The 13,516-nt window shown below is 46.1% G+C and overlaps 1 protein-coding gene across 7 annotated transcripts in view; it reads right to left on the minus strand.

Annotated features, from left to right (window-relative positions):
* Nucleotides 1-3,749: 3,749 nt before the first annotated feature.
* The window catches only part of METTL13 (methyltransferase 13, eEF1A N-terminus and K55), a 47,761-nt gene continuing 37,994 nt past the window's right edge, over nucleotides 3,750-13,516 (minus strand). For 6 of the 7 annotated variants that reach the window (XM_051858358.2, XM_051858359.2, XM_008264068.4 and 3 more), the window contains 4 exons: nucleotides 11,312-11,479; nucleotides 9,754-9,972; nucleotides 6,093-6,224; nucleotides 3,750-4,123 (listed from right to left, as the gene is read on the minus strand). In XM_051858358.2, coding sequence (XP_051714318.2) covers nucleotides 3,849-4,123; nucleotides 6,093-6,224; nucleotides 9,754-9,972; nucleotides 11,312-11,479 — 794 coding nt within the window. In that variant the 3' untranslated portion in view covers nucleotides 3,750-3,848. The remainder of the gene's footprint in view (nucleotides 4,124-6,092; nucleotides 6,225-9,753; nucleotides 9,973-11,311; nucleotides 11,480-13,516) is intronic. The other variant, XM_051858357.2, reaches the window with a different exon arrangement.

The raw sequence follows: 13,516 nt of genomic DNA on the forward strand, positions 1-13,516 counted from the left end.
GTTGTTGCACATCATTGGGGCCCCACTATGTGACTCCAATGTGCAGCCAAGGATTAGAACTACCATTCTCATTACAAGATGATGGTCTAGAGAAGGGACCCAGTTATCATGATGAGCTATGACAAGAGACCGGAGACACACACTAAAAACATGTGCTGAGAGAGGAAGGGCAAGAAGGTAGAGAAAGCAATGGTTGCCTTACCAGTCTTACATTGTTGCAGCATTTGGGGTGGTTGGGGGAGTTGTCTGGTGATTTATTCTCACTCAGCTCTCTGATAGTCCTGGGAAGTCAAACTGTACATTCTCCCAAGGAACAGCGAGACCATCCTCACTCAGCTGTAGCCATTACAGAGAATTGAGGCCATCTACACAATGAAACTTTTCACACTTTTATGATTGGTAACTATCAGCCTGCATCTTGCTTTCTGCTCACTCAGAGCCCAAGTGTGTGCCAGACTCCCAGTCTTTCTGTAGTTCTACAGGTCATTTCCCAGGGTAGAAGATGCACATTTCTGGGCACAGGTTGAATACGGCTTGAAGAGCTGTTCAGACGAGCCAACTTGTTTTTTTTGGTTTTTTTTTTTTTTAGATTTATTCATTCTAAAGGCAGGGTGACAGGAGAGACAGAGATCTTTCTTCCACTGGTCCACTTTCCAACAAATGCCTGGAACTTTCAGAGATGGGCCCCGAAGCCAAGAGCCAAGAACTCTATCTGGGTCTCCCATATGAAGGGAAGGAACCTAAGAACTTGAGCCAACATCTGCTGCCTCCCAGGCACATTAGTAGGAAGCTGGATGGGAAGCGGAGGCAAGACTCAATTCCAGACACTCTGATAGGAGATGCACGTATTTCAAGCAATGGCTTAACCCACTGCCATGATGCCTGCCTTGGCCAATCTTTTAAGGTCAATACACACAAACACATGCCACAGTGGGACAGCATTCCTGTAAGACCACGATTAGCTGAGAACAGCCACTGCCTTTAGATGAAACATTTATTCTCTGGTTTGCTTCAGGTTTCATCCTAATGTTTTTTTGCACCCAACTCACTCCACACATTTTTGTTGCTTGCCTCAATCAGTAGGCATTTAAGTTTGTAACTCTCCTCCATGCTTAAAGTTAGGAAAAATTGTCATAAAGTCCCATCAGCCTGACTTCAGTGACAAAAATAGCTCTGCAGTGGAAAAGATGGGACACAGACCACCGGCTTTGTGCACAGAAATTACTCAAACTGCTACGTGCCTGAAGGTAGCCGAGACTAGAGCTTCGGTAAACAACCAGAGCCACCAAGTGATCCAGTGAACATAAGGTTCTCTATTAGTACAAAGTCCCCCTATATAGAAACCAAGCTCAACTGTAACTTCTGCCCATTGGTCTTTCTTTAGCCCTCACAAGCACACATAACCAACTTCTCTTCTTTCATACCCAGGCTTTCAACAATTTTTAAGACAACTGTCAGGGCCATCATTGTGGCATACCAGGTTAAGTTACCACTGGTTCAAGTTCTGGCTGCTCCAATTTCTTTTTTTTTTTTTTTTTTTAAAGATTGTATTTATTTGAAAGACAGAGTTACATAGCAAGGTAGAGCCAGAGAGAGAGAGGGAGATAGAGAGAGAGGTCTTCCATCTGCTAGTTCACTCCCCAGATGGCCACAATGGCCAGAGCTAAGTTGATCCAAAGCCAGGAGCCAGGAGCTTCTTCCAGCTGTCCGCCATGGGTACAGGTGCCCAAGTACTTGGGCCGTATTCTACTGCTTTTCCAGGCCATAGCAGAGAGTTGGATCAGAAATGGAGCAGCCGGGACTTGAACTGGTACCCATATGGCATGACGGCACTGCAAGCCAGGGCTTTAACCCACTGTGCCATAGTACCAACCCCAGGCTGCTCCAATTTCGATCCATGTCCTTGTTAATGTGCCTGGGAGAGACATGGAAGACAGCCCAAGAACTTGGACTTGCATCCACGTGGGAGACTCAGAAGAAGCTCCTGATTCTTGGCTGTGGCCTGGCCCAGTGGTGTCTATTGTGGCCATTTGGGGAGTTAACCTATGGATAGACTATGTTTGCCTTCCCATCTCTCTAACTCTATCTTTCAAATAAATAAACTTTTTAAAAAACTGTCATTGCTCCTTGAGTGCATCCTTCTAGCTCCAGGGAGTCAACATATGAACATATTGAAATGGTCCTTGGACTGTTCCTCCTAAGACACAGTTGAGACTCTGTCATCATTCTGATTACTCCCTAGGTTGGCTGTGCCACCCAAGTGTGTGGCTTCCAACTATGCACAGCACTCAAGGGTGATATGATCAAGGATGGACAAATGATCCTCTTCGCAGATCTGGTGCCTCTACAACCCATCCTAACACTGCATGAACTGACAAGTTAAGAAACTAAAGGATCAGGGCCAGCACTGTGGCATAGCAGGTAAAGCCACCACCTGCAGTGCCAACATCACATAAGGGCACTGGTTCAAGACCTGGCTGCTCCACTTCCAATCTAGCTCTCTGCTATGGCCTGGGAAAGCAGTAGCAAATGGCCCAACTCCTTGGGCCCCTGCACTCACATGCAAAGACCCAGAGGAAGCTCCTGCCTTCGGGTAGGCACAGCTCCCTGTTGCAGCCAGTTGGGGAGTGAACCAGCAGATGAAGACCTCTCTCTCTCTCTCTGCCTTGTCTTCTCTGTGTAACTCAGACTTTCAAATAAATCTTTTTTTCAAAAAAAAAAAGAAACTAGAGGAGCTTCTAAGCTGAAGTCTAGGATACGGGGTACAGAGACATGACAAGGGAGGTAAGTTTCCCTTTACACAGTTCCAGCAGAAGCCCCTCCCCTGAAGAATAAGCACTGTGAATTTCTAATGGACAAGATCTGAAAATACAACACTTTTCCTCACTGCAATACCACTATTGCATAAGGATGACAACCTTACTTTGAAATATGTTTCACCTCCAGAGGTTAGAATCCATTTTAAGGACCCATGAAAAGATAAGCTGGGGTGAAGAACAGTTAAAATATCTATTTCCCATGGCACTCCTCATTAAGTCAGCCATGGCATAATTAGGATAAAATCCAATCTTGGAACCACTGGTTTAATAGTCATGATAAACGGAATTGATATTTCTGACTTAAGTGAAATTTGGGTTTAGATGTCATTTTGGCTTAACCATCCCTTATCTCAGATGAAGTGAGACAGTGTACGCAAACCACAGAGAAAGGTGCCTAGAACATGCTTTTATTGCTAATCTGTTTTCTGGCCATTCTTGGACATCTGTCCTTCTACCACAGCTCTTTATGCAGAGTCTGGCATGTAGGCAGCTGTCATCAGTCAATGCAGGGAGCAAATGAAGAACAAGACTTCTGGTCTGCAGCTCCCTGACAATGACAGTTGTGGGACCAGCCACCTTCATTCCCTCCACTAAGGACAGAACAAACAAATGGCTTAGGCTACAAAGTCTGGGTAGATAAGGAAACATGTTAAATAGCAGATTCCCCAAAATGGGGATGATAGTAGTGGCAGTGCCACCTGCAGGGAGTCAGCAGATGCTCTCAAATCTGTCTCACATGGATAGGGATCCTGTGTCTACCTTCTCTGGGCGCAGAGTGCCCTGCTGTCTCCCAGTCTCAAGGAGCCCTACTCAGTGTAGAAAGCAAAGCCCATGAACCCAGTGGCACTGAAGACGGAAAGGTACTTTCCCAGACCTCCCCAAGCCGGGGGTCACAAGGAGCCGAGTAAGAAATCAAGAAAAACACAAGGCTTAAAAACCACTGTGTGTTGTATTTCTTCAGTCCCTGGCAGGCCAGGAGTCCAGGGTCAGTCTGGGCAGGAAGCCGAGCAGAGTGCCTGGCCTCAATGATCATACAATCTTTACAGTCTTGAGCATATCTGACAGGATGTAAGTGTCATCCCAACCCCTCCCAGGCTTCCTGAGCACCCGTTCCAAGGCCTGCGCCATCTCCAGGAGCTCTGGCAGGGCAAGTTTCTGCTCAGGGTGCAGCTGACAGAACAGGATCTCATTCACTTCATCCTCAATTCGCCGGACATACAAGAGGGGGAACACAGCCTTGAGCCCAGCCAGCACGGAGTCCTTCAGTCCCATATCTCGGCACACGAGGTTAAGGATAAAGACACCTGTAGGGTGGGAAGGAATCAGAATGACAACAAATCAGAGGACATGTTGGAGACAAGGACTAGCTCTGAGAATGCTGATTCCTGTCCCAGGGAAGCTAAGAAAAGCAACTACAGCTGTGGGGAGCAACTAGGACTAGACTAAGTTACCGGAATTAAGACTTATTCTATGCATCTGCTCTCCCACAATATGGCGCTGGGAGAGGAGTAAACAACTTCTACACAGCTGCCTCCAGTTCGACCAATAACCTGCAGGAGCTGATCCTGCTCCTGATTGGAGGAGAGCAGCGTACTCGGCGTGTGGGTAGCAGAGTTGGGATTGGTGGAAGAGGACTATAAAGGAGGAGAGAGACAACATGCACCAGGAACATCTAAAGGGAACATCCGGATAACATCTGAGCAGCCGCCGAGAGAGCCAGCCGGCGGTGTGCTGCTCCCCCACGGAAGTGGGGAAAGTGGCAGGGGGAGCCGCCCTTCCACGGAGGTGGAAGGATCGGCAGCCAACCCGGGAAGGACCAGCAGCAAACCCGGGAAGGGCCGAGCAGACAAAAGAACAGCGCAGGGTCCTGTGTCGTTCCTCCACGAAGAGGGGGAGCGACATACAGCAGCAATGAATTTGCAAACACACAGCACACACAAGCAGAAAGACAAAAGCTGGGAACTATGTGAACCATAAGAAAATCTGAGCCTGGAGCGAGCATTTGGTTCAGCAGTTAAGTCACTAGTTATCTCTGAATTTGAATAAATGCCAGCTTTACTTTGAACTCCAGTCCAGGCTCCTGCTACTGTGCACTCTGGGAGTTGGCAGGAGATGGCTCAAGTGGTTGAGTCCCTGCCACCCATATGGGAGACCTGGAATGAGTTCCTGGCTATTGGCTTCAGCCTGGCCCAGCTGGCATTTTAGGGGTGAACCAGTAGACTGAAGATCTATCTTTCAAATACAATACAAACTTTAAAAAAAATTTAAATATTTTTTAAACACCTCAATCTTATTTCTTGCTTTTCTGTGCTACTAACACATTATTTTATCATTCTTCATACCTCACACTTCATTTTCCCAAAGAAAAATTTACCAGCTCCACAGGGACAGCATTCTTGACATCATAGAGTATTTATCAACCAAAGATAGGACCAAGGTTACCTCGGCTTGTGACAGTTGAGGTTCTAAATCAGTCCAGTTCACCAAATGAAAACATATACAGGGCTATGAACACAGGATGAAGAGCACCAGCTTTCAGGTGACAAGGACCTAGTTTGGAGCTCCAACTTTAACCTGTACCACCTTGGCAAATCTCTCAACCTCAGTCTCACCTGATGATGGACTGCTATGAAGATTCAGTAACACTGCCTGCTTCAAGGCATGTGGGCACCATTTGGATGACAGCTAGTGTCATCATGCTTGTGGAAGTGTGAACCACTGCAGCCACTTTGTCAAACTATGTGGCAGCATGTGAGAAAGTTGAAGATACCCAGCAACTGTGATCCAGCAGTTACAATCCTGTGCATATACCCAAGAGACCTGCTAACATACTTTACCCAAGGGCATGGTTAATGGTAGCATTACTTCTAATAGCCCCAAACAGGAAGCACCCCAAATACCAACATGGAATGGAGAAATGAGTTGCGGTATAGTCACACAATAACACACAGTAATAAAAATGAACAGCATGGATGAGCCTCACAAAACATGCAAAGAGAAAGCAAAGACACTTAAAGATACATTCTGTATGATTCAATTTATATAAAGAACAAAAACAGGCTAAACCAGGCTATGGTGAGGTTAGGATAGCAGTCCCCTGGGAAGAGGAGTTACTGCAAGAGGATAAGTGGACTTCCAGGGTCTAAAAACATTCTGTGTTTGGTGTTGCTAAATGGGTGAGCTGATTTGAGGAAACTGATGGGCTACACAGTGATGTGCATTTTTCATTAAAAAGAGTGTGTTTCAAGGGCCTTGCCCCCCTCCTCTCCATACCATCAGGAGCCAGGATGCTTTTGACCTTCTGCAGGAAAGGCTGGTCCACAAACGCTGCAGGTGGACAACTCATTCCCAGTGTTGGGTCTTTACTGTCGACATCAAACATGATGACATCGTAGCGGGGCCGAGCTGCAAGAGAGAAGCAAGCAAGTCCTCATCTTTGCAGGATGAAACGCCATCTCCATCCTTACACTCCACCTCCTCCGTGACCTGTGGTTGGCAGGAGGACTACGAGAGTAGGATAATAACATGGAGGAAGTGGGTTACCTGTAGGACACTGACATCACAGTCCAGCAGAACCCTTGTCATGGGTCTTCCTCCACATTTAAAAGCACCTTCCAAAGGCACACACTTAGGGGGGCCACTCTAGCATAAAGACCCCATTGGCTAATCCATCCATACCAGTGGTTTCCAACCCCGGCAGAACATCAGAGCCATGTTGGGAAGCTTCTAAATGCTGAGAATATGGTAGCTACACTCCTGACTAACCAGGAAGGGCCCCGGGTAATTCCATATACAGTCAGAGCAGTTGTCTGGGCTTTTAAGGGGCTGACCCAGCACGTGGTAACTTTAACTTAACTCTGCAAATGGCACAGGTTGCCTCACCAGAGAAAATGTTCTTAAATTCCAGTGACTATATCCTTTCCAGTTACTTGAACAATAGCTGGCTCAAGAAAGTCATGACCTCGTTTGCTAAATGGATGAGAAAGAACTGATGAAGAAGTGGATTTGCTCCTTTATAATATGAAGCAGTTTTTACAACGGACAGGGCTGCATGCAATGCCACTGGTATGTTTTCAGCACATTTGAAGATTATGTGAATGAGGATTTAAAGCTATAAGAATTCACTTAGGATTGCTGCATGGTTGTTTCTATTCATAGCACAGATCTGATTTTGAGACTTTGGCTCATTGACATTCACATTTGCAGCTTTGAGTTGCCAATAATCTCCACAGTTGTTGCACTTAGAGAAGATGGCGAGGCCATCAAAGCTGAGCTATAGAGAGTAAGAGCAGCAACACTGCTGTGGACCAAGTACTGCCATGTGCCTGGCACTGCTGGAAATGCATTACCTACATTAGCCTTAGCCTCAGAGAGAACCTGTACAACTCTTGATGTGTTTGTTAAATTCATTTTGCAACTAAAATTAAGGCAGCATCTGTTCCAACATCAAAATATTCGCCCAAGGGGTCGGCATTGTAGTATAGCAGGTGAAACCACTGCCTACAGTGTCGGCATCCCATATGGTCACCGGTTGGAGTCTCAGCTGCTCCACTTCTGATCCAGCTCTTTGCTATGGCCTGAGAAAGCAGTAGAAGACAGCCCAAGTCCTTGGGCCCCTGCACCCACATGGGAGACCCAGAAGAAACTCCTGGCTCCTGGCTTCGGATCAGCACAGTTCTGGCCATTGTGGCCATCACAGCCATCTGAGGAGTGAACCTACAGATGGAAGCTCTCTCTCTCTCTCTTTGCCTCTGCCTCTCTGTGACTCTGCCTTTCAAATAGATAAATAAATCTTTAAAGAAAAAAAAATTCATCCAAGGCATCCTGGTTTGCCACACCCTTCCTGGAAAGCACGCTAATCCAGTGATTAGCACTCTGAGGGAATGCAGGCTGAGCTCTCCTGCAGAATGGAACCAATCCAACTTCTCCCTGAGGGACGCAGGCTCCAGAAAGCACCAAAGCCACCAAGAGCCCATATATAAAGTTGCAGAGGATTAGGGGAGCAGTTTTTGCTAGTATTTTACAGATACTTAATACGCCTGTTATTCTAAGTCTACAGCACAATTTATTAAAGCAAAATGGAGCCTTAATTCCAGTAACAGAAGAGCTATTCAGAATTCCCACTGAGTAGCACATGTATCAGGATTTCCCAGTCTCAGCACTACTGACGTTTTGCTTCAGGTAATTCTTTGTCATCAGTGGCTGTGCTATGCACTGTACCATATTTAGTTGCTATGCTTGGCCTCTACTCACTAGATGCCAGTAACATGCCCTGGCTCCCTGCAGATTTGAGGCTGAGCACCACTCATCTACATAAACACTGTTTTGCTCCATTTCTGGCTTCACCTGCAGCTGAAGGATTTACAAGGAACACCTCCCAACATATATATCTCATTTTTTCTTCCCTTTTTCTTCATCCAGTCACAGACTCTATAGAGTCTTTGGGAAGGTGAGGAAGCGGCAATGTTGCAGGGTCTGAAAGGAGGTCCAACAGCCTGTCAACCCCTAAGAACAGAAACAGCCTGCTTTTTTTTGGACAGGCAGAGTGGACAGTGAGAGAGAAAGAGAGAAAGGTCTTCCTTCCATTGGTCCACCCCCCCAATGGCCGCTGCAGCTGGCACACTGCGGTTGGCGCACCGCGCTGATCCGAAGCCAGGAGCCAGGTGCTTCTCCTTGTCTCCCATGCAGGTGCAGGGCCCAAGGACTTGGGCTATCCTCCACTGCACTCCCGGGCCACAGCAGAGAGCTGAACTGGAAGAGGGGCAACCAGGATAGAATCTGGCCCCCTGACTGGGACTAGAACCCGGGTGCCGGCACCACAGGCAGAGGATTAGCCTATTGAGCCGCGGCGCCACCCAAAACAGTCTGCTTTATTTGTTGCTATCCCCTAGCACCTGGTGAGCACATAGCTGGCACTCTATACTTACTGAATAATAAATACAGAATGACATTAGGGCTCTAAGCCCTAATGTGACTGTATTTGGAGACAGGACTTTCAGGAGGTAATTACGGTTAAACAAGGTCATAAGCATGGGACCAAATACAATAACAATGTCTTCGTTTTAATGATTTTGTGACTTTTAAAATTCACTTTAAATGAGTGAAGTTGAACATCTCTTCATTTGATTGTTCTTTACAACCCTTACCTATTTTCCTGCTGGACTACGGTCTTTTTACTCTTTATTTGTTGAATTTTTTTAAGAATTTATTTATTTGAAAGGCAGAGTTACAGAAAGGCAGAGACAGAGACAGAGACAGAGAGAGAGAGACAGTTCTTTCATCCACTAGTTCACTCCGCAGTTGGCCTCAACAGCTGGAATTGTGCCTATCCGAAGCCAGGAGCAAGGAGCTTCTTCCAGGTCTCCCATGCAGGTGCAGGGGCCAAGAACTTGGTCCATCTTCTACCACTTGCCCAGGCCATAACAGAGAGCTGGATCAGAAGTGGAGCAGCCAGGACTCAAACTGGCACCCACATGGGATGCCGGCACCACAAGCAGTGGCTTTACCCATTACGCCACAGCGCTGGCCCCTATTTGTTGAATTCTTTATTTAGTAGAACCATTAAGTCTTTGACTATAATGCAAATTAAAATTATGTTATCTCAAAAAAATTGACAAAATAAAAAAAAATAAAGAAGCAACAACAGGGATGTTGGTCATTTCAACAGGAAGAACGGTCATCTGAAGACACAGTGAGAAGACGGCCATCTGCAAGCCAAGGAAAGAGGCCTCAGGAGAAACCAAACCTACTGGTGTTTTAGTTGTGGACTGCCAGCCTCCAGAACTGTGAAAAAGAAATTTACGTCATTTAAGCCACATGGACACAGCACAGACTGGAATGACACAGGTGCCACTTCTTAGAGATGAATTCTAACCTTGGATAGATTCCTCCCCCCTCCCAAGACCCTTCCACCCACCCCAATAACAAACAGTACCTTCACCTCCTCCTGCCAGGCTGCTGATATAGTCCAGGCCATCTGCAATATGGACCTTCATTCGGTCACTCTGGGAGAAGCCAAACCACTGGGTAGCCACTTCCAACATGGAGGGGTCGATCTCCACAGCATCAATGCAGGACTTCGGGAAGTGATCATGAACAAAGAGGGGGAGGCTGCCCCCTCCCAGACCTACGACCAACAATGCCAGCGGGGTCTCTGCAGTAAAAGAAGAGAGCATCACTTGGCCATCTGCTCACGGTAAAGTTTTGTACCAGCCTCATGGAGGGCAAAAAGGAAATCAGACTGTTGGCTCTGCTCAGGGATCCAAGACAGAGATCTGGCCTCCCTGTCTCCACCAGAATTTAGGAGACAACTGACATGGAAAACTCAAGTCTGGCCCCACAAAAACTAGATCCAGAGGATGAACCAACAAGTTATTTTTATGGTCTCTTAAAAATCCCAAAGCACTCACCTGTCTTGGTACCTAGAGTCTCTACTACAAGCATTATCAGACCCTCATCCTTTGAAAATGGAGGAACAATGGCCATGCAGTCTTGTTCACGACCATGAGGCAATCCAAGTGCAATGTCCCTTTCTTCGTTCTCAAAAGGCTATAACTGCATTCCCAGATACCTCAGCCAACAGAGGGCAACCCATCCAAGTTCCACAAACCACAGAAAATCAAGGTCCCAACCCTAGCCCTAAACACAGAGAAACTAGCAACCAGAGAGGGGCTCAATGAAAACAAGAAACGAAAGAATCACCAAAAGGAGACAGACCCCAGGATTAAATCTAAGAACTAAAATTCTAAGACACACATCAACATAGGCCAAAAGTGCAGGGTGTTTCAATAAGACATATGCAGGGACTTCAGGTGAAAACAATTATGAACTTAGACCGAAACATGAACACATCTGCTACTGTAGTCAGATCCAAACCTATTACTAGTGATAAGCTATGACTACACTAACTGTAAGAATTTTTTTTTTTTTTAGAAATTCAAGAAAAAATTCAATCTACTGCCCAAATAATGTATTACCGAAAACTCAGACATTATCTAAAGGCACTGGAGACATACTTAATATAGGTACCACCTACTTAACATGGGTATATACATATGTAAAAATTCATCAGGCTGAACAATCTAAAGTTTGTGTTCTTTACATACTTTGTCAAATATACATCTTAACTTTTAAAAATGAAGAAAACAGAATGTAGACAACAAAACTGCCCTCTGCTGGTTGGGGTCTCAGGGAAGGCAGTAACAGCCTTTTGAACTGAAACCCAGAAAAGGGGCACTGCACTTTGACCGCCTTGTGATCATGAATGAGACTGCTTGGGAACTGTCACTCCATTTTCTAAGGGCAATGGTCATTTCAAGATTACAAGCTAAGTTTGGGACAAAAGTTACTTGGATGCTCATTAACGCAGAACATGGCTGGGATGAAGAAAGATATTAATCTATGTGCATTCTTCAGTTTGTAATCACTGTTCTTTAACTACATCTGTGTTCTTACATGTTCCCGACTATGGAAGGCAGTGGCATCACTCTCACCTAGGAGCAGCTCTGGGTTTCTCAGCAGGGCAAGGCCAGCGATCATGGCTTTGTGGTGTTCACAGCACAGGTAACTCTTATCGATGGACTGTCCTGGGGCTGCAGGCAGATGCTCAGCAGTATCGGCAGGCCGCTGCTTCTTCCGGTCCTTTTTCCGTTTCTTCTGAGCTAAGAGAGAGACAACAGACTGGTAAAGTCCCAGGCTTCATACACCAGCCCTTGGACAGCAAGGACTACCAGCAGCAGTGTGCAGCTGGCCTGAACAGATTCCACAGACAACAGGAATTTCACAAATAGGTTGACATCATGTTAAGTAGCTTTAAATTGGCTGATGGGAATATTCATATAACAGAAACTGGAAAACACAAATCAAGGCTCCTCCATGCCCACCACCATGCACACGTTTTCATACCACGGAATCAGGAAAGGAGCCCTACAACCTCACCTCTGAAACAGGAGAAAAGTGGATTCATAAATTCTTTTTAGAGAATAAAGACACAAAATAACCAATTACTCCACTGTGTCAATTACTGTGCCAGGACATCCATTCTATTAAATCTTCTAACAACCCTATCGCCCCAGTACTTGGTACAAGAAAATAGAGAGAGCACTGGCTGTTAAGTGAGCACAGAATTAACAGGTGATGCAGACAGGATGGGAACCTGGGCCTGCTTGCCTCCAACATCTGTCATCTTTCTATGATGCCATCTAGACAATGCCACATGGCACGCTGAACAGAAAATCACAGCGTCCACAGAAAGGGGAATTCTTATAAAAGGTCCCTCTGCTTTCCCTCTACCCATGCCCTCAGCTGCTCTAGGAGAATAACTAAGCAGATAGCTGTGTCTTCTCCTAGAAACCAGCTGCATCCCATGGCAGCCTCAGGGACTGATATGTAGCAATGGGGTGCTTTTCAAGGACATGAAATAATTTTTTTAAAAATTTTTAATTATTTATTTGAAGGACAGAAACAGAGAGCTCCCATCCACTGATTCACTCCCTAAATGCCTATATACCCGGGGCTGGGCCAGGCCAAAGCCAGAAACCAGAAACCCAATCCAAGCCAGGTCTCCCACATAGGCAGGATCCAAGCACTTGAGCCATCATCTGCTGCCTCCCAGGTGCATTAGCAGGGAGCTGGACTGAAAGCAGAGGCCAGAACTCAAATCAGCACTCTGATATGGGATGCAAGCATTCCAAGCAGCAGCCTAACCTGCTGAGCCACAATGCCAGCTCCCCTAAGTCAACTTTTTTATGTGCTCCCTTTTTCCTCACAATGTTTCCATGATGGAGACCATTCCCGCCATGAAAGGCAAGGAATTTGACAATAACAAAAAAGTCCAAAACCCAAACGGAGGGGGGAAAAATGTTCTTTTAAAGTAATTTTGCCAAGGTTCCAATAAGATGAAACTGAACCAATTTACAGCCAGGGGGCCAAACAACAGGGCAGAGACCCAATAAACACAGGTGCCCTTGGGCAGGGGAAACTCCTAAAGAAAAACCATTCTGCTCAGAGTACTCGATCCTGGGCTCAGTGCAAATCTACAACCTCAAGAATCTGAATTCTCTTTCCACCTCTTTCCAAATGGCCTTGCTGTGAGGACGGCATGGTCATCAGGCAAAGCAAACCATGGGATATAGGACACCCAATTTCAGATTCCATCCCTGAAAAAGGGAAGTTGAAGTGCAAAGGGGAAGGAAAGGAGCACTCACTTTTTACTTGATGCATTTGTTGTTAAATTGATCACAATAAGTACTGCTTTACGACACATACATACCCAGTGGAGAAAACAAGTTAACAAATGACTGATGTTCCATCAGTCAGAGTTTCTGAGTGGCATCCTGGAGACCACCAAAGGAATCCTAGAGCTAGCCACTAGCTACATTGGTCATTTACATGTGAACGTAGGGACCGACACTGTGGCATAGCAGGTAAAGCCGCCGGCATCCCATATGGGCGCTGGTTCAAGTCCTGGCTGCTCCACTTCTGATCCAGCTCTCTGCTATGGCCTGGGAAAGCAGTAGAAGATGGCCCAAGTCCTTGAGCCCTGCACCCACGTGGAAGACCCGAAGGAAGCTCCTGGCTCCGAAGGATCAGCTGAGCTTCAGCCATTGTGGCCAACTGGGGAGTGAACCAGACCTCTCTCTCTCTCTCTCTGCCTCTCCTTCTCTCTGTGTAACTCTGATTTTCAAATAAATAAATAA

This window comes from Oryctolagus cuniculus, chromosome 7 (genome assembly GCF_964237555.1).
Source record: "Oryctolagus cuniculus chromosome 7, mOryCun1.1, whole genome shotgun sequence".
Taxonomy (NCBI): domain Eukaryota; kingdom Metazoa; phylum Chordata; class Mammalia; order Lagomorpha; family Leporidae; genus Oryctolagus; species Oryctolagus cuniculus.